This window comes from Chironomus tepperi, unplaced genomic scaffold, assembly GCF_022539635.2.
Source record: "Chironomus tepperi strain 1889 unplaced genomic scaffold, CSIRO-AGI_Ctep_v1 contig_13, whole genome shotgun sequence".
Classification (NCBI taxonomy): domain Eukaryota; kingdom Metazoa; phylum Arthropoda; class Insecta; order Diptera; family Chironomidae; genus Chironomus; species Chironomus tepperi.
In genome coordinates, this window is record NW_027226135.1 from 1,721,680 (window position 1) to 1,742,622 (window position 20,943).

Sequence of the window (20,943 nt, forward strand, 5' to 3'; positions counted from 1 at the left end):
AACCAATAAAAAGAGATGAATTTGATTATTCTGATGTGAGTATTGAAGCGGGTACAGCCAAGAATTGGGTAGCAATTCCTGCAGTGTTTAACTATGCCTTACAGCAGAGTTGGCAGGACTTTTGGATGTCCGATGCCACTTTTGAGGACCTCAAGTATGAAGTCGCTTCCTTAATGGACTAAAGTGTAGTTAGCACTTCAATAGAAGCGACTTCATACTTGAGGTCCTCAATAGTGAGCCCAGACACCCAAAAGTCCTGCCAACTCTGCCTTAAAGTTCGCCCAAAGCTCCAAAGCTGCAGTTTCTTTACAATTTTAAATAAATCCTATTATTAAACAATTAAATCGCAATTTTTAATATTTCATATTTTACCTCATAAATCTAGCTTGACACTACAACACCTTACAACCCCTAACTCCATATCAGCACAGTCCTGTGAAGACATCACCTTAAAAATCACCAGACTATCCCAACAACTCACAGAACAAGACACAAAATCATCAACTTTATGGAACCACACAGCAACAGAAATCAATCAATTTAAAGAAGACAGCAACGAGTGCTACACACAGCTCAGTACAGTACATGCAGGATTCATAAAGCAGTTAGAGTATTTAAATCAGAGGATTAATACATCCCGTACCGACATCCATGACATAGCTGTAAAAAATGAGTCAAAACTACTCGAAATCATCAACATTCAAGGCATAAAAATCATCGAGCTGAACGGCAAGGTCACATACCTAAATGACATCATCGAGTACTTTGATGCGAAGCTTCAACTGCTTAAAAGACGTGCAAAATTGAGGGAAAATGACGAAAATTACATGACACAATTTGAGTCACTCAAAAGTCAGATGGACATCCTTAAAATCTGTATGTACTCAATGTTTGGACTATTTGTGGCACTAAAGCTCATGATCATCTGTAAATGGTGCTCTGGTACGCGATCAGCACGTCACATAAAGCCACAACATGAGGAAATTGAAATGACATCAGCAATCAAGTCCAATGAGACATCCGTCAGGTACCGCAACATCGACAGTGACTCAACGAAAGCAGGTTCAATTGGCGGTCGACAGTATTCAAGTCAGTTCCAAAATTCAGCATGTGGCACGTTACCCAAAACAACCAATGTGAATTACAGCAACATCCACAAGCCAGCCAGTCATTATGAGTCGCAGATTTATGACAAACCCGAATTTGATGATTCGAATGTAAATCCACAGCAACAGTTGAATGACTTCAACTATCCACCACCACCGGATGATGTCATTTACAGCAATACAGAAGACATTTACTATGATGAGTTTAATGATGGATTGACTGACGATATTGATGTCATTTACGATAATGTTGATTGTGAACCAGCAGGTGTGTTTACAACAGTTTCTAGAATTCCTGTACTTAAGAGATTTCGGGAATCGAGAATGGGAAATTCGGACATTCGAAGGATACCGTAAATGTAATTGTAGATGAATTTAAGGCTTAGTGCTTTACAGAATTCGTGTGGTTTAGTTTCATTCAATGTTGTTCAAATTGTGTGTCGTGGATTGACCACTAAGGTGTGTCATGGTATGCCTGGGTGTGTCATGGTTGTGTCATGATGTGTCATGGTGTTTTATGATGTGGCATGGTGTGTCATGGTGTATCATACGTTTAAACAACACTGATTTAATATGATAAAGGCCGTTTAACATTTACGTCACGCAGTTAAATGATGAAGAACGGATTTTGAAGATTAGGGTCGACTTTGCTATAGAGAAGATAGGGTAGGAGGGGTCAAATGGTAGATTTTTCGCGTTACGTAACTGTTGAACGGTTCCAATTATTAATTACTTTTTTCTTTTGAATTCTTAAGATTAATTTTACATTTTTTTCTTTTTTTATTTACAGTTTATAGAAATTTCATGTGATTTTAAGTTTGAAGGGGAGAAGGGGGAAGGGTTAAGGAGAAGGCAAGAAGGGGAGACGGGGTGAAAGAGAGGGAGGAAGATTGAAGGAGAAGAGGAGAAGGGGAGGAGGTAAAGGAGAAGGGAGAGGTAAAGAGGAATGAAGCAGCAGGAGGAAGCAGGAGGGAGCAGGGGTAAGGGTAAAAGGCGAAGAAGAGGAGGGAAGCAGGGGAGCAAGAAGGAGGGGAGAAGGGGAGCAGGAAGTACCAAAGGAGAGGAGTGAAAGAGGATTTAAGCTTAAGCAACCAAATAACTACCAAACCACATTCACCCACATATACCCGCATAATCACCATTTATGACTACAAAGCATTACACATCCCATAAATAATTCATAAATGAGTAAGTAAGTAAGCAATATGATACAATAATATGAATAGCATAGATAATAAGAATAAATATGATGAATATAATAATGTTGAGTAATTAAAGATTAAAGTCATGTTGAGTCCAGTCATGCAATGTTCACGTGATTCATCCAATTCAAGTCCATCAAGTCCATCGAGTCCATCAAAAACATCGAGTCAATCAAGTCCATTCCAGTCCAATATCAAGTAGATGATGATAGATACAAGGATGAACCAAAAGTACAAAAAAACACCGAGCAGCACTGACTTTTAATAATCTTAAATAAAATTAGTTTTGTAATTAGTAATTTGTGTTGTGTCCTTTAATTGTAATTAGGAGCTAATTTGAACTTTCAGGTGTCTATGGCTGTAATGATTGACAGTCGATAGGGCAGTGTTGGATGTCTACTTAAGAGCTAAGATCCTTGTGTCCAAGCTAGACATATTAGAGTTGATTGTACCTTGAACAGCAGACGGCTGAGCTTTATTTACAAATTAAAGAACGAAGCTTTGTCACGCTATTTCAAGCTTATTCATGCTAAGTTGCCTGCCAACTCTTAAGTTCTGTCCAAGTAACCACAATTCTGACTCAATTAATAGTCAAAATATTCAAATTTTATTCAAAAATCATCAAAATTCAGCAATTTTTTCCATTAATAACCACGTGACAAAAATCACGTGTCACATCCTTTAATTACACTTTTCCCATAAACTTAAAATGTGTGTGCGGCTTCATGCTGACGACAGGTAAACAAAATAAACCTGCAAGTTTTCATGGCTGACGTCATTAAAATTTTGTTATTTTCATCTCAGAATTGCATTTTATTGGACTTTTTTTTTGTCTCTTTCGGACATATGTAGCTGTGCTTAATGAGATTGTCATGTCGGAGAGAATTTTTTTGTTAGAATTTTTCTGTTGCTTCTGCTCTCGAAAAGCAGCTGTGAGTTGAAAAAAATGAGAGAAAATTGCACATTTTATGGACGTCATGCGCAGAAGTTGGGAGATGAATTGATTGTTGGCAAGGATGGGAAGAATTTTGTTGTTTTGTCGGATTTTTTTTTCGATCTTTAAAAAATTTCAACATTTTCACCATATTCAACTTATTCAACATTTTAAACACTTTTCAATATTTTTGATATTTTTGTCAATTTTGTCATTTTTGGTCAAATTTGAGTCAATTTAGTCAATTTGGTCAATTTGATCAATTTTGTCAACATTTTCAACATTTTCACCATATTCAACATTTTCACCATACTCAACATCTTTCAATTTTGTCAATTTTGTCAACTTTGTCAATTTTCTCAATTTTGTCAATTATGTCAATTTTGCCAATTTGGTCAGTTTGGTCAATTTGGTCAGTTTGGTCAATTTGGTAAATTTGGTAAATTTTGTCAATTTAGATCAATTTGGTTAATTTGGTCAATTTGGTCATTTTCAACATTTTCACCATTCTCTCAACATTTTCAACATTCTCAACATTCTCAACATTTTCAACATTTTCAACATTTTCAACATTTTCAACATTTTCAACATTTTCAACATTTTCAACATTTTCAACATTTTCAACATTTTTCAACATTTTTTAACATTTTCCAACATTTTCAACATTTTCAACATTTTCAACTTTTTCAACATCAGTGTCCATCCTTTGAGCAATTCTCTCATTGTTCTATTCTCTCTCTCACTCAATTCCTCTCTTTTTTAAATCAAGACAAAAAAGAACATTTTTTTTTATTGAGAAACAAATTTTTCAGTCTGAGTCATCATTTGTTTACGGCCGCGTAAGTGAGCAAAAGTCTTTTATTTTAATTTATTAATTTAAAAAGCAATTTTTCAAAAATTCAAAAAAAGTGAAAAAAAGCCAAAAAAGTTCGGTCTTTAAATGCCTCGAAATTTCATCCAAATGAGTGAATCAGCAAATAATTCAATACAAGAAATATCTGTGGTTGATGTATATGATTTAGCAAGTGACATTGGTAAAGAATGTGAAAAAATTATTGATGCATATGGAACCGACACGGTGAAGGTAAGGGAATCTTTATTATTGTGTGACTGTGTGTGTGTGTGTGTGTGACGGAATTGATTTAGTGGAATTTATGGAAGTGCTCAACATATTAAGGAACAATTTTATATTCAAATATCCGAAAAAGTAATTGTGTTAGACCAAGGGGTGGACAACCTTATGGTTGTTATGGCACATATTGGTGGTGTAAGGTTCGACCAAAACTGCACACGGCATACGGTTTATGACATTTTCAAGTTTATTGATCACATGCTGTCTAATACTGAACTAGACGGAGAGTGGAATACGATTATATTAGGGAACTTTAACTCTCTTATACATTATCCAATCATAACCTCACTCCCCTAACATTCTCCTTCCCCCTCTTTCCTCCTCACTTCCCCAACTCAAAATTCCCTCCCTCCCCACACTGTTTCTCTCTCAATGCCATTCTCTAACTCTTCCACTCCCTCTTTCCCACTGCCCTAGTCCCTTACTACTCCCATTTAGCCCCAACCAACCCTAACTCCCTCCCTCCCCCAACCCCAAACGAAACTCCCTCCCTCCCTCTCCTCGAACCCCAACTCCCCAATTCCTCAACCACTCACCCCCTAATTCCTCCTCCCCTTCCTTCCCTTGTCCCCCTTCCCTTCCCTTCTCCCTTCATCCCACTCCCCTTCTCTCCCTTCCCCTTACATCATCCCATACAATGAAAAAAGCTGCTTTTTCTGTGTGATGAAGTCTGACAGATTGTGTCTGTGCAAATGGAGATAAGGAAAGTTTTTTAATAATTTGTTTAAATGTGTCACGACAAATAAAAAATTTCATTTTTTATCGACCGGAATTTACTTTTATGTTTTTTTTGGGGAAAATGTTGATGACTGGATATGGAAATTTTTGTGGTGATTGTTTTGCATTAGTTTTGGGTAAGGGAGGGATGTTAAGTTATTGAGTTACGCAATTAGGATGGGATGGGAGTTTTTGGATGTCTGGTGCAATGGCTGTATAAATCAGTAAGATAGTCAATTATTGACTATCCTGGAAATTATACAGCGTAGAAATCGCCACAAATCCAGCTACATGCCTGAATAGATGAGAGGGGTTCAGAAGGGTTTGGATTTGACAGAACTAATCACAAACTCAATAATATCATGGAAAATTCCACTGACAAAAGCAATTTTGGACAAATTTTCCAATCCAATTCCTTTGTCATCGTTCCTTTATCCTTGTTAATGTCACAGCTAGATACAATCAGTCCTGAAGCATCAAAAAATTTGTTCTTACAATAATCATATAAAGCCTAAAGAAAAGCTTCTTCTTATTTTTGAAGGAATAAGACATGATTGTGAATAATTTATGCAGGCAATAATGAACAAAAAGAAATGTTTAAAAATAGTCCATAAGAGGCATTCAGCTCTGCTACATCACATAAATATTCCTTATCATAACTATTAATAAATTATCAGCATACACATGAGACTTGGATGGATTTTGGAAGAAGATGATGATTGATATGGAAGTGATGTAGAAAGATCTAATTTCTAGAATATTAAGAAGATGTCTCGGAATGACTCAAGTAAGGCTTGATGCAAGTAGACATGATTTTAATGAACTTGACTCAAGTAAGCTTTACTCAAGCAGACTCGATTAGGAGATATTATTTTAATAGACTTGATTCAAGTAGACTTGAATCAAGCAGAATTATATCAATTAGACTTGACACTCAAGTAGGTTTGACTTAAGTAGACTTGACTTATGTAGACTTGACTTAAGTAGACCTGAATCAACTTGACTTGATTTTAATGAACTTGAATCAAGCTTACTCAAGTCAAGTCGATTTGACTCAAGTATACTTAACTCAAGTCAGTCAAATCTACTTCAAAGTCAACTTAATTCAAAGAAACTTGACTTGCTGCTTTATCAGAGTCATACCGACCTGATGCTGGATTATGTATTGATAAACCGGCTTGTGTCGTCCGGGACAGTCAAAAATTGACCATAAAACCATAATTTCCATTAAAAATGTCAATCCAATCCTTGACTCAATGCCAATTTACCCCAAAAAACATTTCAGGTGTCTCATTTACCTTATCAAACCTCAATTTAAGTGATTTATAGGAAACAACCAAACTCAACTCATTATTTATCCATTAATTATCCATTCTTGACCACAACAAAATTTTCTCCTTCAAAACACAGCCAATAAATCAAGTCCGTAAACATAAATCCACAAAATCATTTTTCACTTCCATTTCTCGTCCCACAACATCCCGCATTTCCTTAATTCTCATTCCTCACAATCCGCCGGCTACATCATTTAATTAAACAAGATTGCGATTAAGTCAACATGAGTCTTTTTTTGTTGTTGATTCGTAAACAAGAAATGGGGACTGTACGAAAGTTAGGGAAATGGTTGAAATTGACCTCACGCCATTCCACCTCATTGTTGCTCCTAATTACTTACTGCACCTTATGTTGCTTTCTTTGTACAAGTTAATTTCGGAAATGGTCGGTTGCAAGCCTTACCATTCCTAGTCTGATTGTGGGGCTGCAACCCTTCAGGCAAGGTGGTTTGTATAGGCTTTTACTCTATCTTTTAATAGACATATCCCGGTACGTAGCTTGGTCTTTCATGATACAGAACGTCCCTTACTTACTTACTTACTTCGCTGACCGTACAGATCAAGTGTGATTCATGGCTTCCCTCAGACGGCTTCTGAAGCTGGCTCTATCACTGACTTCCGTCTGCCAATTACCAATTCCAACTCTATCGACAGCTTCTTTCCATGAATTCTTGGGTCTACCGCGTGATATCTTGAATGATCCTTATGGTACTTAAAAGTGGTCACTTTCCCTATTAGGGTACGCCCTGTACAGCATAGTCATGAGCCACAATGCCTATTCCATGACAAACTTACTAATCCTACCCAAATCCCTTAACCGAATATTCGAAGGATAGAGCTGTCTTTAAACAATCCTTACGCGCGGCAATGAGCCCTCATGTGCTCCAGCCAAGGAAGTAAGTAAGTAAGTAAGTAACATTCCTTACCCATTACACAACTTCCAAATCATCCTCCATTCAACCGCTATTTCTCATCAGCTCTTTTTAATTATCGCATCATTTATGCTTTGTTAGTCATATCGTGACTTAGTAATCAATGTTGTGATGTGCAAATGATTTAATTAGACTCGATGATTAAATTTAATTTTTATGAGATGTATTTAATTGGAATTAGAATTGATTGCAGGAATTTGGGGAGGGGTAAGAAGATGAGGGGGCATTTGGAGGAATGAGGGGGCATTTTTTGGCGTAGGTTGAGGTGCAATGAAGGGGTTTTGCGTGTGAAGGGTACAAAAAGGGCGGCCAACTACTGTATTTTTGCCGGGACACTGCTATACTTTTCAACCTTGCTGTTGTGTCCTTACAAAGCCTCAAAATGTACCGATTTTTTACCCCTAGGCCACCCTAAGTATAGGGTGCTGGGTATAGAGGATATGTTAAATGGTATACGGTATATAGAAGATCCTCTACCAGAAAATCACAAATCAATACCAAAGACAACCCTTAACCAACCCATAACATCCCTTAACCCCCAATTCCTCCTAATCCATTACATTCCAAATCACATAACACGCTTACATTCAAAGTCATCAACAGTAACTTCCTTTATGTCACAAACACTAACTTAATCCACATCGGAAATATTTTCTTCCTTATTTGCTAATAACAATCTTTAGCATTTACCTCACGAACAGCTTGCTAAGTCTATTACGAGACAATTTTTCATTTTCATTCTTGTCACTTTCATGTCTACATTGTTGCACTGTTTACGTACGTCTGATAGATACAACCTTTAGACTTGATATGGATGGCTTAATGGGGTGGCTATAGGAAGGTTGAAGGAAAATTTTGGGAAATTGTTAGGAATTTTTGGGAAAATTTTGGGAAAACTTTGGAAAATTAAAGGAAAACTTTGTGGAAAATCATGAAAATATTGGAAAATTCGGAAAAAGTTTGTAAAATTCCGGAAAATTTAGGAAATTGTGGGGAAAATTTGTGAAAAATGGAGAAAATCCATAGAAAATATGGAAAAATTCCTTAAAAAAATCGTAAAATTCGGTTAATTAACGAAGAAATTTGGTGAAAAATCGTGAAAATTTGAAAAATTAACGGAAAATTCTGTGGAAATTTGGAAAAATCCGGAATAATTTATGAAGAATCCGGGGAAAACTAGGAAAATTGATCGAAAACTCGTGAAAAATCATGGAAAATTTTCCCAGCCACCCAACTCATAACCCTCAACATCACATCAATCATTAAGACATTTCATTTACTTCTTCGCTGTTGGACATCGCTGTGTGTATAACTAAATGCCTTCATCACTTCTTGTCTGAACAGTCGTGTAATGATGACACTTGGATTGACACTTTTCGAGCTTCCATACTTATGATGCATGAATGTATGGATTCTGTGATGTTGGGAAGCAGTTGCTTGATTATTTTTATGTAAATTGAATGGAATTGTTAAAGGAGTTGTGGAGGTTGTGGGGGTTGAGTTGTTTACTCCGGAGCAGGGGGTTGGCAGGACTCTGTTGAAGTCCATTTAGAGTCTGGTGGAGTCCAGGTACTCTCGATACCTCTCATCCTGTCCTCTAAATACGCTTTTGCAAGGTACCGTCAAGGTCAACTTCTCATCTCAATGTTTAAGCGACGACGATGCTGTGTCTTTGGGAACATTGTGTGCTGGTCGGGAATTTGATCATTTTAAGTCATTCTTATGGCTTTTTGACCACTTGGAGGTCCATTGACAGTCATATGAATATAATATGAAGTTGGATGCCATTTGGAGAGCTTTAGCCGATCCTCAGAAGCTACCTAACGGAAGCTTCTTTATTTATGTCGCTCAGTATCCAATAAGAATCCAGCATCTTCTAAATCTCTCAGTATCTAGTCTAAATCAGCTCACAAAATTCCAAAAACCAGCCAATTTCAACAAAAACATCCAAAAAATACAAAAACAAAACCTATCAAAATAATTGCATGCATGCCTAAGTCCCAGATTGTTTTCTCAACCAAAACTATAAAAAAATTCCACAACAAGCACACAAAATATTTTCATTCAACCTTCGTTTTAATTCCTTCACAAAACTTTTTCCAGCATGAACTACAAATGGATGTTGTTTTCATATACATAATCAGTGATGGGCAACCTGAGTGACGCGGGACACTTATATGAAGGAATACCTTTTTTTTGGAAATTCCATGAATTGAATTGAATGTGCGGTTCTGATCAAGATTCAACAGTAACGTGCCGCGAAGAATAAAAGGTTGTCCATCACTGATATAAATAATCATAGAATTGTAGAGAGTGAAATGGAGAAGTAGAAGTTTTGCAAGGTTTAGTTACTGTAGAGGAGTTTTGTGGCTATTTTAAATAATGTAGTTAATTAAGAGAAGTAGTTAATTAAAGAATGTAGGGTTGGTTGGAATTTTGGGGGTTGGGATATGACTTGATGGACGTATCACGTATCATCTGTATGATCCATAGTGGTAAAAATATTAAATAGATGAAATTGAATAGATCAATGTGATAGGTCATCGAAAGCTCAGTCAGAGTTATCAAGGACTCCGGGAATCGGACTCCAATTGGATCAAAATCGGATGCCAAAGTTCGAGTCCAACGGAGTCAGGACTAGAGTTTTCCGAAATCTACTCAGAAAGTCTCGGTCTCATTGTCGATATCAGAAACCTTTAGTCAGGACTCCATTGGAGTGAGACTCTCAAAGAAGATCACCGACAACGCTGAAGTCAGCTTAGTGTATGAGCCGAGCGGAATATGGATAATCAAACCATATTCTTGTGTGAGTACGTTGATTCGAGTACCACCAGATACAGATTCCTCAGTCATCACATACAGTTATGTTGATATGATAAGGACTCGTATGTCGCCTGAAAGTTACGCTATCGCTGGCTTTTGCTTGCCAATTTCTAGATTGAAGCAAGTGCAGCGATTAAAAAGGTTTGTTGCCCACACACTCATCCCTAAGAAAGCTACGCAATAAGTGAGTCAATCCAAATTACCTCAACATCCCCAAAAGTCACAACCCCTCGAACATCATCCACACCTCAACATCAAGTCACCCATTCATAAAGTCAAGAACAATACAAAACAAAAAAGTTTATTTTTACCATCCAACAGTAAAAAAGGCTCACATTTTGCAATGACGCAATCTTTATCATTTCTCAGTGAATGTCAAGGATATACAGTCAATGCAGATGTAAAACATTTTTTGCAATTTTTCTTCATTTAGGTATGAAAAATTATCAGCGATTTTTTTTGTGTTGGATATCCTTTAAATTTCATGAGAATAAAGATTAATGAATATTTTTATATTATTATTTTTTGGGACCGCACTTGAGGCTTGTTGTGGATGCTGATGTTAATGAAATTTGTGTAATATTTAATAGGACCTGCTGTTGATGGATGTGCTGATGGAAGTGAATTTTTTTTCTGTTATTTTAGGAGTAAATTTTTATTAATTTTTTTGGGTATTTTGGGGTGTAGGTGGATGCGGAAAGAAGATGGTGGCTGGGATGAGAGTTGGGGTATGGGGGGATTTAGGGAATTAAGCATTAAATCTTAGTTCCACCGTCTCATTTTTGTGCTTTGTGCCTGCTCAAGTTTCATCAATTTTGGCATTTTTGTGCAATTTTTGGTGATTTTTATGAATTTTTTGGCAATTTTTGTTAATTTTTTTTTTGAACTTTGAGCAATTTTTGTAAATTTTTTAATAATTTTGTACATTTTTAGTCAATTTCATGGATTTATAGATAAATTTTGTGGATTTTCGTGCATTTTTTGTCGGTTTTTGTGAAGTTTTTGGCCATTTTGGCACATTTTGGCACATTTTGACTAAATTTAAACACTTTTTTCACAAAAATCGGCTTCAATTCCAAAGTTAAGCCAGCATTGGGTCACAATTTCCACCATTTTCACCATTTTCTGATCATTTCCCATCCAATGTAGACTCACAGCCCCAAACAATCCCCCATAAATCTCCAAAATGCACTAAAAATTAATCAAAACTTAGCTCCAAAATCCCAAAATTTCATCAAAAATTCCCCTTCCAAAATTCCGTATTCTTTCCTATCATATTCCTATATCTAATCCCAAGTTCATCCATTTTGAAGTATCAATAACATCTAAGCATCAATATTTATTTATGATTTTCAATGATATATTTTATGAAGAATGTGGAAATTGAAATGGAAAATAAAATATGATTTGATATTACAATAATAAAGTGAGGGAAGAGAAGTGAAATGATAAGTTATTTCTCATCGAATGCCTTTTGTGTCAGTTTTTGAGTAATTTTTTGTATGTTTGATAGTAAATTGGATGATTTTTTGAGGGAATTGATAAATGTTATGATGATGTGATTTAGGGATCATCTTTATTATAAACACCCAATTCCTTTTTTTAATACAAGAACGGAAGCCATGGGAAGCTGAAAATTGAGGAATATCAGGAGGGAATGGGAGAAGTAATGTGAAGCTGTAAATGTAAAATGTATTTTTGGGTCAAATGCTTTGTGGAAATTTGGAGCATTTCTTGGTTTTGTATGAGATTCTGGCAATGAATCAGTCACTGCTCTTAAAAATTGTAGAAATTGTGATTTTTAGGATTTTTTACAATACAAATTTGCAAAAAGAATCTAAAAAATTGGAAAAATTCATAATTTTAACGACAAATTCTCGAGACCGAGACCAAGACCGAAACTTATCGTGCAACAGAGTGGGAAGGACTCCAATGTCTAGTAGAGTCTCTGTAGAGACCGGACTCCAAAGTCCTGTCAAATCTGCCGTGAAGTCCCGGTCTCTGTTTCAGCATCAGCTACTCTTAGTTAGTCACTAACCCTCAATTCATTGACAACAATCATAAAATGCCACTATGCATCACTAATATGTGCCAGTAATTCCTACAAAATAATCAGCTCCTACCATGTAATATTACTAAACTTCCCTCTAAATCATCATAGTAGATGAGTAATCTGAGAATAATTTATGTGACACTATCAATCTGTTTACTCATACAACTTTCTATGTCTACTAACCGAGTGACAAATATGCTGTTTTTTTTTTGGTATTAGACACGAGTCACTTTGTGATTACAATAGGAAAGATGAATAAAAAAGAAGCGTGAATGCAAAGGGTAGCTGGTGAAATTATTAGAATGTCTTTTGGGGTAGTTATAATCAATAATAAGCAAAGAGAATGGTCCAAGAGCTTGCTAACCTTAAAAACACTAGATGAGCATGCTCAAAAGCGTTACTCTTGGCTTACTATGTTCTTGAGATACTGATGACATTGCCTTCTAAGGTGCTTAACGCGGTTAAGGTTTAGGGTCTCAGACTGTTGCCACTCATTACATAATGCTCTTAATTTAGATTGGAGTCCAAAAGAAAATTTCTTGATTTCTGTACCGCTCGGATTGCTTCATTCATTTATTTCAAATAAAATCTTCTGTGTATATCCATAACTCACATTTTATTGCCTTCTCATTTGTAATAAAAATGTAACAATGAACACACAGTTGACCAAATTGTAACAATAAACATTAAATGGCCTTTTTCTATTGTAATTCAGGTGTGTATGAAGAAACTCGGTAGTTCGGAATGTTGAGGGCTTTAGCGTCCTTTTAATGCATCAAATCCAATAATTCAGTCTAATCCAATTATGTATAGGGACTAAAATCGCAAGACCGAGATCTAGAAATATTAGTCTCGGCATCGAGTACCCTTAACTTCAATCCTGTCTCGTTATTCCATAATTATGGCCAAGAACAATTAATATTCTATGCAGAGTTGACAGAGACTCCGAGAATCAGACTCTAATGGACCTCAATCGGAATCCAAAGTCAGACTCAAGTGGAATCCGGACTTTAACAGGGTCCAATAGAGTGAGAATGGCGCGAGTCTTCAATTTAGTCCATTGGAGTCGTTAATATAGTCTAGAATCTGGACTTAAATGTAGTTTGACTCCGATGGACTCTATTGAAGTCGGACTAAATTGGAGTTGGACGTCATTAAAGTCTGGACTCTAAAATGGAGACCTGTCAACTGTGATTCTATGTTCTCAGCAACTATAATTCCTACATGTTCATAAAATGCTGTTGATAAACAGTTCCTACCCCCTAAATACACCTCTACAAACATCAATCCCAGACATTCCATTACTTTCCCTCCATTCCTACCTTTTACTATATGTCATTTATGTTTACAATGAAATTGGGAAAAATAAATTTAATTTGTAAAACTTTTCTCGTAGAATGTTTGAAATGGAAGATATTTTGGACATATTTTTGCGGATGCCTGAATGTATTTTTGTCCACAACAATTTCTGTTGCTCCATTTAAAGGTCATTTTGAGCATTAAAAATACCAATTCACCCATAAATATAAAAAAATATTTAATTGAGTCATAATAAATTTAATTAAATTAATTGGAAAAATATTAAATGGACTTGAAAAAATGTCATCAATTAAAAATAGCTTCATGTGCCTGCCTGTATTCATTAAAGTTGCACAGCAATTATCTGTAAAGTCATGGAAATATTTTTTAAGCATTTTTTTCATTGATCCCCGTCGGTCGATGTGCAAATTGCAAGCTTTTGAATGAAAATTGATTAAAAATTTATCGGAATCGACTCGATGATGTGTTTTGACTGGGCTTGACTGTTGAATATTTGATGAATATTTAAGAGGTTTGTGGTGAATTTTATGGATTGAACATGTTGCTGGGATATCTGGAATCTGCTTGATTTTCAAGGTTGATGACTCAATTGAGGTGAGAATGAGGTGAGTAAGGTGAATGAGGTGAATAAGGTGAGTGAGGTGAGAGTGAGGTGAGTGAGGTGAGAGTGAGGTGAGTGAGGTGAGAGTGAGGTGAGTGAGGTGAGAGTGAAGTAAGTGAGGTGAGAGTGTGGTGAGTAAGGTGAATGAGGTGAAGGTGAGTAAGGTGAGTGAGGTCAATAAGGTGAGTCAGATGAATAAGGTGAGTCAGGTGAGAGTGAGGTGAGAGTGAGGTGAGTGAGGTGAGTGAGGTGAGTGAGGTGAGTGAGGTGAGTGAGGTGAGTGAGGTGAGTGAGGTGAGTGAGGTGAGTGAGGTGAGTGAGGTGAGTGAGGTGAGTGAGGTGAGTGAGGTGAGTGAGGTGAATGAGGTGAGTGAGGTGAGTGAGGTGAGTGAGGTGAGTGAGGTGAGTGAGGTGAGAAACAAAAAACTTTTTGCTCACCACTGCACTCATGCCATCCACATCTAAATACAAATAAGCCTCAAAATCCACTTCAATTCCACTCAGCACTTCCAACATTTTAATTTGTTCCACCTTACTATATATAGTCATTAATCTTTACTTCCTTTTTTTTACTCTCTTTACAGTCATTAATTCCGAAATGCATTACTGCTTTGGAAATGCTTGAGGCATTTGCCAGCGAACGTGAAATAGTTGCAAGTGAACTACAGGATTTAAATGCTAAAATTCTCAAATTAGAGAATGAAAAGGTTGAACGATCTGAGTCACGGAAGCGTTTTGAGAAGGTAAGGATGATGATTATGTGATTGGGTATGAAGGAAGTGGTAATTGAGTGGGGATGTGTCTCCTTGTGTCCCTCTGTGTCTCTCTGTGTTTCTCTGTGTCTCTCTGTGTCTCTCTGTGTCTCTCAGTGTCTCCCTGTGTCTCCCTGTGTCTTTCTGTGTCTCTTCTTGTGTCTCAGTGCTTAAATTGATCAATATCTAATAATTTATCATTCCAGGAACTCGAAGCAATCGAAGAATCATGGCGCGAAGAGACCCGCGAACTCCTCGAAGCCATAAGTCGCCTTCAAGACGAAAATCGTCGCCTGGAAAAGGAGCGCAACACATCAACACCATCAAAAGCCAATTCACCAAATCGTACACAAATTGAAGATTTTCATTTAATTCAAAAGCTTAAAGAGCAAGTCGACAAACAACGAACAGACATGAAGAATAAGGAAATGGACATTGAGGAGAAGAGCTGCTTAATGGACACAATGAAGTCAGAAATTGAACGACTAAAGTCAACATCATGTGAAACGAAACGAAAATCAAAAATAATGCAGGCACAAGTAAAGACATTATGTGAGGAACGTGCTGACTTTTTGGCAAAAATTCAGGATCAACATCGTGAAATGATGTCGTTAAAGAAGCAACTTGGTATTGTTGAAAAGGAAAGTGAGGAACTAATGTCGCCGGTCGATGATGAGGAGCACAAGCCAAGATTTACAGTTGCTGAACTCAAGGAAGTGCTGGCTGAACGAAATGACCTTAAAAAGCGTGTTAATGACCTTGAGGAGGAACTGGTCAATTTCCGACCACCAAATCCACCGCCACCGACAGCTACGGCTGATATTAAGTCACCAGAAATTCCACAATCTTCCATTATGACTGAGAGTATTTATGATCCATATGATCTTCCGGTACAAGGACCATTACCACAGGAACCGAGTGATGCACCATGGAAAAAGTCATCGACTGGGTCATCGGGAATTAGGAAATTGTAAGGACATTAAATATGAGTTGCAAAACAGGCTGACTGTGACATTTGTGACAGCTATGACACATGTGACATCTGTGACACCTGTGACACTTGTGACACTTATGACATCTGTGACACTTGTGATACTTGTGACATCTGTGACACATGTGACATTTGAGAAACATGTGACACTTGTGAAATGTGACATTTGTGATACTTGTGACACCTGTCACACTTGTGACACTTGTGGCAAATGTGACACTGTGATAGGCTGTACCTGTGACAAATCAGTCACACAAGCCTGTTCTGCAACTCTGAAAGCAATTCATAAATTTTAACTAACTTTAAAACATTCCTTCTTCATTTTAGCTTCCGCAAACTATTTTCTGAAAATGACACCGCATTTCCACGATCATTTACCATTTCCACTTTGACAAAAATGGCGCTATCGGGACCGCAAAGTGATATTAGTATTTAAAGATAATTTATTAAAAAATTTAAAATTTTTTTTGTAGAATTATTGTTATGATGTAGATTTAGGATTGATGATGATTGTTTTTTGGTGACTATTTATGGTGTTGAAAGTTGATTCTTGGTGTGGATTAAGAGGAAGGTTAGGTTGGTAGGAGACGTAGTGGTCATAAAGAGGCTTATTGGCCTTTAAAGGACCTGATGATTGTTATTAGACGTAATATGGCCTGTATGGGGACGTTACATGCTCTGTAAGAGAACTTAATGGATCTGTAAGGGACTTAATTGATCTGTAAAGGACGTAACGTGTTTGTAAGGGACATAACGAGTCTTTATGAGTCTTTATAAGGGTCTGTATGGAACGAACAAGGACTGTGTGAAACGTACAGGGTCTGTAAGACATGTAACACCTGAACATCAAATTTACCAGGAATAAGAAACCCAATAACTTCACCAGTAATGATCCATAAAGGCCAGCTTAAAGCTAGTCACAGTAAAAAACATCATCAAAATATGTAAATTATGACAAATACTCAATATCATCATGAGAAAACATGATCAAGTATTATTATTAAAGATATATTTAAAAAGTTACACATTAAAGTAGCAGAAAAAAGACAAAAATATTTCAATTGGCAGCTTTAAAGCGATTGATTCTTCCAGAAGGTGAATGCTTGAGTTACATGCTGTTCATTATGTTACTGTAAAATGAATTGAAATCAAGAGTTCTTATGATTTGAGAACGATACTAGGTGAACTGTCTCCTTAAATACTCCTAACCGGATGTCATCGATTAATCGGAGAGTCCCACATGTTGTCGACTTGTCTATCTGTTATCGTACTCTCTATGTACGTATGGTATACAATATCACTAGAACTGTGAAGTCGGTGCAAGGCTACACTAATACCAGAGTGTTCGGATATTTCAGACAAAATATTTAGGAATGTCTTAGATAGGTCGAGTCTGATCTAGGCTTTAATAGTATTATAATGATCATCATGTCTCATTCGAGCTGAATCACTTAAAGTTTTGATAATGGACACCAATATTGAGATTGATTTTTAAACCTTTAAATCCTGTACTCTTCTTCAAATCATAAACATTATCACTATCATGATGGAAATTTAGTGCCAATACGAAAAAAACCATCTTTTTAAAGAAACTAAACGAATTTTAATCACAATAGCACCCGAATAGCACAAGTCCAAGTTCTGTCTCCAAGCAAGTGTGTTTCTGGCTTAGTCAGAGTCATGCCGACCTGATCCTAGATTTTGGATTGTTAAGTCAATATGTGCTATTTGTGTCAACTACTTAATCTTTTTATTATTTTCTTAATTAAAATTTTCATCAATAGTTTTAGTTTCGGATTCATTCATAAATGACGTCCATCATATGTTGTCTTAAAAGCAGAAATTGTCGACATCAAGAGATTTTCGAATATCAAGCAGATCTGACAGATATCGTCCTATTGTGAGATATAAGAGATCAAATTCATTAAAGTTACAATAAGGCCTGCAATTTCATCATTTGGAGTTCTGAATTATACAAAATTTGGTAAAATTGAGTCCAAAAAGCAAATTATCATAGACGCCATTAATGAATGATTCATATACATTTAAAATTCTAAACTATCTAGTCTATTCTACATATACTGAATGAGATATAAAACTAACTTAGTGGGTCCAGAGATCTGATATGACGATAAATTAATTAAAAAAAAAATAGGAATTTTATTCATATTTCTTAGAGAAACTTTTTAGGAATCAAACAAATAATGAATACATATTTAATTTTTTTTTAAAATTAATTTTCAATTTTAAAAATTTTTAAAAATTTTATTTAAAATTATTCTGTAGAAAAAATAGAAAATTTTCTTATAAAATTTAAAAATATTTTAAAATTTAAATGACAAATTTATTTCTGAATATTCAACAACATAATTTCATTTTATACAGACTTAGTACAGGAAGACATCAACAACAGAAAACAAAAATTCACATAGAAATCCAAGCTTCTGATTTAATATGAAAATTGCTGTACAAAAGCTTGTTTTTGTAATTGAAAAAAAGAGTCAAGAAGCCTCAAAAAAGTCAAATTTGTGGAATTCCAATACTAAGTCTTTTTACAAAAAAAAAAAAAGAAAAAAATGTTAAAAGTTGAGACTGTAGAAAAATATCAATTAAAATTCAAATATCAAATAACAAAATAACTTGAATTTCTATAAAACTAAAAATTATCCTCATAATCATATCCATGTGTATTGTAATACATTTTACAAAAATCTAAATTATTCAGCAGTGAGTTATGTCGAAAAGGGAACTTAGATTTTTTAAATTTTCTTTTTTTCTATTTTTTTAATTTAAAAAAAAATTTAAAAATTTCAATTTTTGTGAGCTTTTTAAAAAAAAATTCAATTTCTTTAAATTATTTTTTAATTTTTAATTTTTTTTTAAATTTCTATATTTTTTAATTTGATTGAAAAATTCAAAAGTATTTAAAAAACTTTAATAAAATCATTTAAAAATTCAAGAATTTTTTAAAATTCCATTTAAATCTTTATTATAATTCCAATAATTCCAAAATATCAAAAGAGATTTTATATAGAAAACCAAAAAATAAAATAAAACATAAAATTTGCTCCAATTTACTTATTTACTAGAATTGTTGAACAGCAAAGAAACTTCTTTTGAAACTAATAAAAAAACAATAAAAAAAAAGTTGTGAAATTAAAAAAAATATCAATTTTTAATAAAAAAAAATAACAATTTGCCGTGACCAGGATTCGAACCTGGGTTACTACGGCCACAACGTAGGGTCCTAACCACTAGACGATCACGGCTTACTGTTGGCAATTGCTACTTGCTGATGAATGCTTTTGGATTATTGTGCTATTTAAAGCACAACTGGAACGAATTGTATTTTGGTTGTTATGCTTGAGTAGATGTTGAATAAGAAGTGATGTCGATGGTAATTGCTGATTTTAGAGAAATTGTTGCTTGTTGAGTAGAATGTGATTGTTAAGATGTTTTATGGCTGTCTATGTTTAGTCAAATAAAGAGTCCAAGTGACATGCTATGAGATGAGTAAATGGCAAAGAGACCAAGACACCATGTAACCATGTGACCATACAACCAAACGACCAAAAATGAAATGAACGAGACTAAATGACTGATAGGCCATGAGACCATGTGACTAAGTGTCTATTTGACATTTGACCATATGACAAAGAGACCAAATGACTAAGTGACCATGTGACAAAGAGACCAAATGACTAAATGACCATATGACAAAAAGACCAAACGACTATGTGACCATGTGACAAAGACACAAAATGACTAAGTGACAATGTGACAAAGAGACCAAATGACAAAGAGACCAAATGACTAAATGACTATGTGACTATGTAACCAAGAGACCATGTGACCATGACACAAAATGACTAAACGACTTAATTTGTCAAACTCCAAACCTTCTTAAGCCCTGAATTCTTTCTCTCTGTACTATAATCTTCCTTGATATCTTTTCACGTGTAAATCACTTGACTTAGTCCATTCTACCATTTTCTATAATATATTTCTTATCAACTATTTAATTAATTAAGTTACCTTATCGATAATTATTTAAGTCCTCAGCATTAATATATGCCTATAAAAATGTCCAAAAAAACAGTCAATTCATTACTGCTTTAAATTTCTTTGACTAGACATGAAGCTCGTTCTGTTAATTTTAGTTGTTGCCATTGTTGGAGCATATTCAGCTCCTGTTCAAGACAATTCAATCTACGGCGACGAACGATGGACAATAGCACGCGATGGTGAAGGACGAATGCATCTTGTTGACTTAAATCCACTTGAAGTTGAGCCTGAAACATTCTTTGATCCAAGTGCTGACATGTTCTTCCTGCTTTATACGAGATCAAATCCAACTGATGGACAAAGAATCACATATAATGTACAGAGTCTTGGAAATTTCCGCAGAAATGGAAGCACTCGAGTCTTAATCCATGGATGGACAACATCATCAATGTCAACTGAGAATGTCTTTACAAGGAATGAGTTTTTGGCTCAGGGTGACCATAATGTGATTGGTGAGTAATATGTAGTTAAGTAGTGCAACAGTTGAAGCAACAGTTAGAGCACAGTCGTAGTAATGGTCTCAGTGACAGTCAGACTGACAGAGCGATAATCAGACAGACAGTTCCAGTGACAATCAGACAGACAGACAGTTAGACATACAGTGAGAGCGACAGTCAGACAGACAGACAGAGTCACAGTTAGAGAGACAGTCAGAGTAACAGTTAGACAGACAGCCAAAGCGACAGTCTGACAGACATTTAGACCGACATTAATTAGGACCGTCAGAGCAACAGTCAGACAAACATTCAAACAGACAGTTAGAGAGACAGTCAGAGCAACAGTCAGAGCAACAGTCAAGCTTCCAGAAATTCAGTTAAAATTCCCTAATTAATCAATCTCAATCTCACTTATTTAGCCGTCGATTGGAGTGTCGGTGCCAGTGCAAATTACATCACATCCAGGAACCGAGTAAGTTCAGCAGGTCAAGAAGTTGCTCGATTCCTTGACTTCCTTCATTCAAAACGGCTTCATTCATCATAT

At 35.6% G+C, this 20,943-nt stretch overlaps 3 protein-coding genes and 1 non-coding gene across 4 annotated transcripts; 3 read left to right on the forward strand and 1 right to left on the reverse strand.

Moving 5' to 3' along the window:
• Positions 1-398: 398 nt before the first annotated feature.
• On the forward strand, positions 399-1,916 carry LOC139089984 (uncharacterized). The gene is made up of 2 exons (XM_070639652.1): positions 399-1,374; positions 1,897-1,916. The coding sequence occupies exons 1-2, from the start codon at positions 828-830 to the stop codon at positions 1,914-1,916; spliced, it is 567 nt and encodes a 188-aa protein (XP_070495753.1). The 5' UTR covers positions 399-827.
• Positions 1,917-4,094: 2,178 nt separating this feature from the next.
• LOC139091139 (RILP-like protein homolog) lies at positions 4,095-17,983 on the forward strand. The gene is made up of 4 exons (XM_070641082.1): positions 4,095-4,326; positions 14,739-14,897; positions 15,113-15,876; positions 16,225-17,983. The coding sequence occupies exons 1-4, from the start codon at positions 4,183-4,185 to the stop codon at positions 16,331-16,333; spliced, it is 1,176 nt and encodes a 391-aa protein (XP_070497183.1). The 5' UTR covers positions 4,095-4,182; the 3' UTR covers positions 16,334-17,983.
• A 1,111-nt stretch (positions 17,984-19,094) lies between these two features.
• On the reverse strand, positions 19,095-19,166 carry TRNAH-GUG (transfer RNA histidin (anticodon GUG)). Its single transcript has one exon. It is a non-coding gene; the product is annotated as a tRNA-His (tRNA).
• An 866-nt stretch (positions 19,167-20,032) lies between these two features.
• LOC139089995 (pancreatic triacylglycerol lipase-like) lies at positions 20,033-20,927 on the forward strand (the record flags this gene model as incomplete). Its single annotated transcript, XM_070639663.1, has 2 exons — positions 20,033-20,414; positions 20,819-20,927. Coding segments are annotated over exons 1-2 (491 nt in total), but the record flags the coding sequence as incomplete, so codon positions are not given.
• Positions 20,928-20,943: the final 16 nt, after the last annotated feature.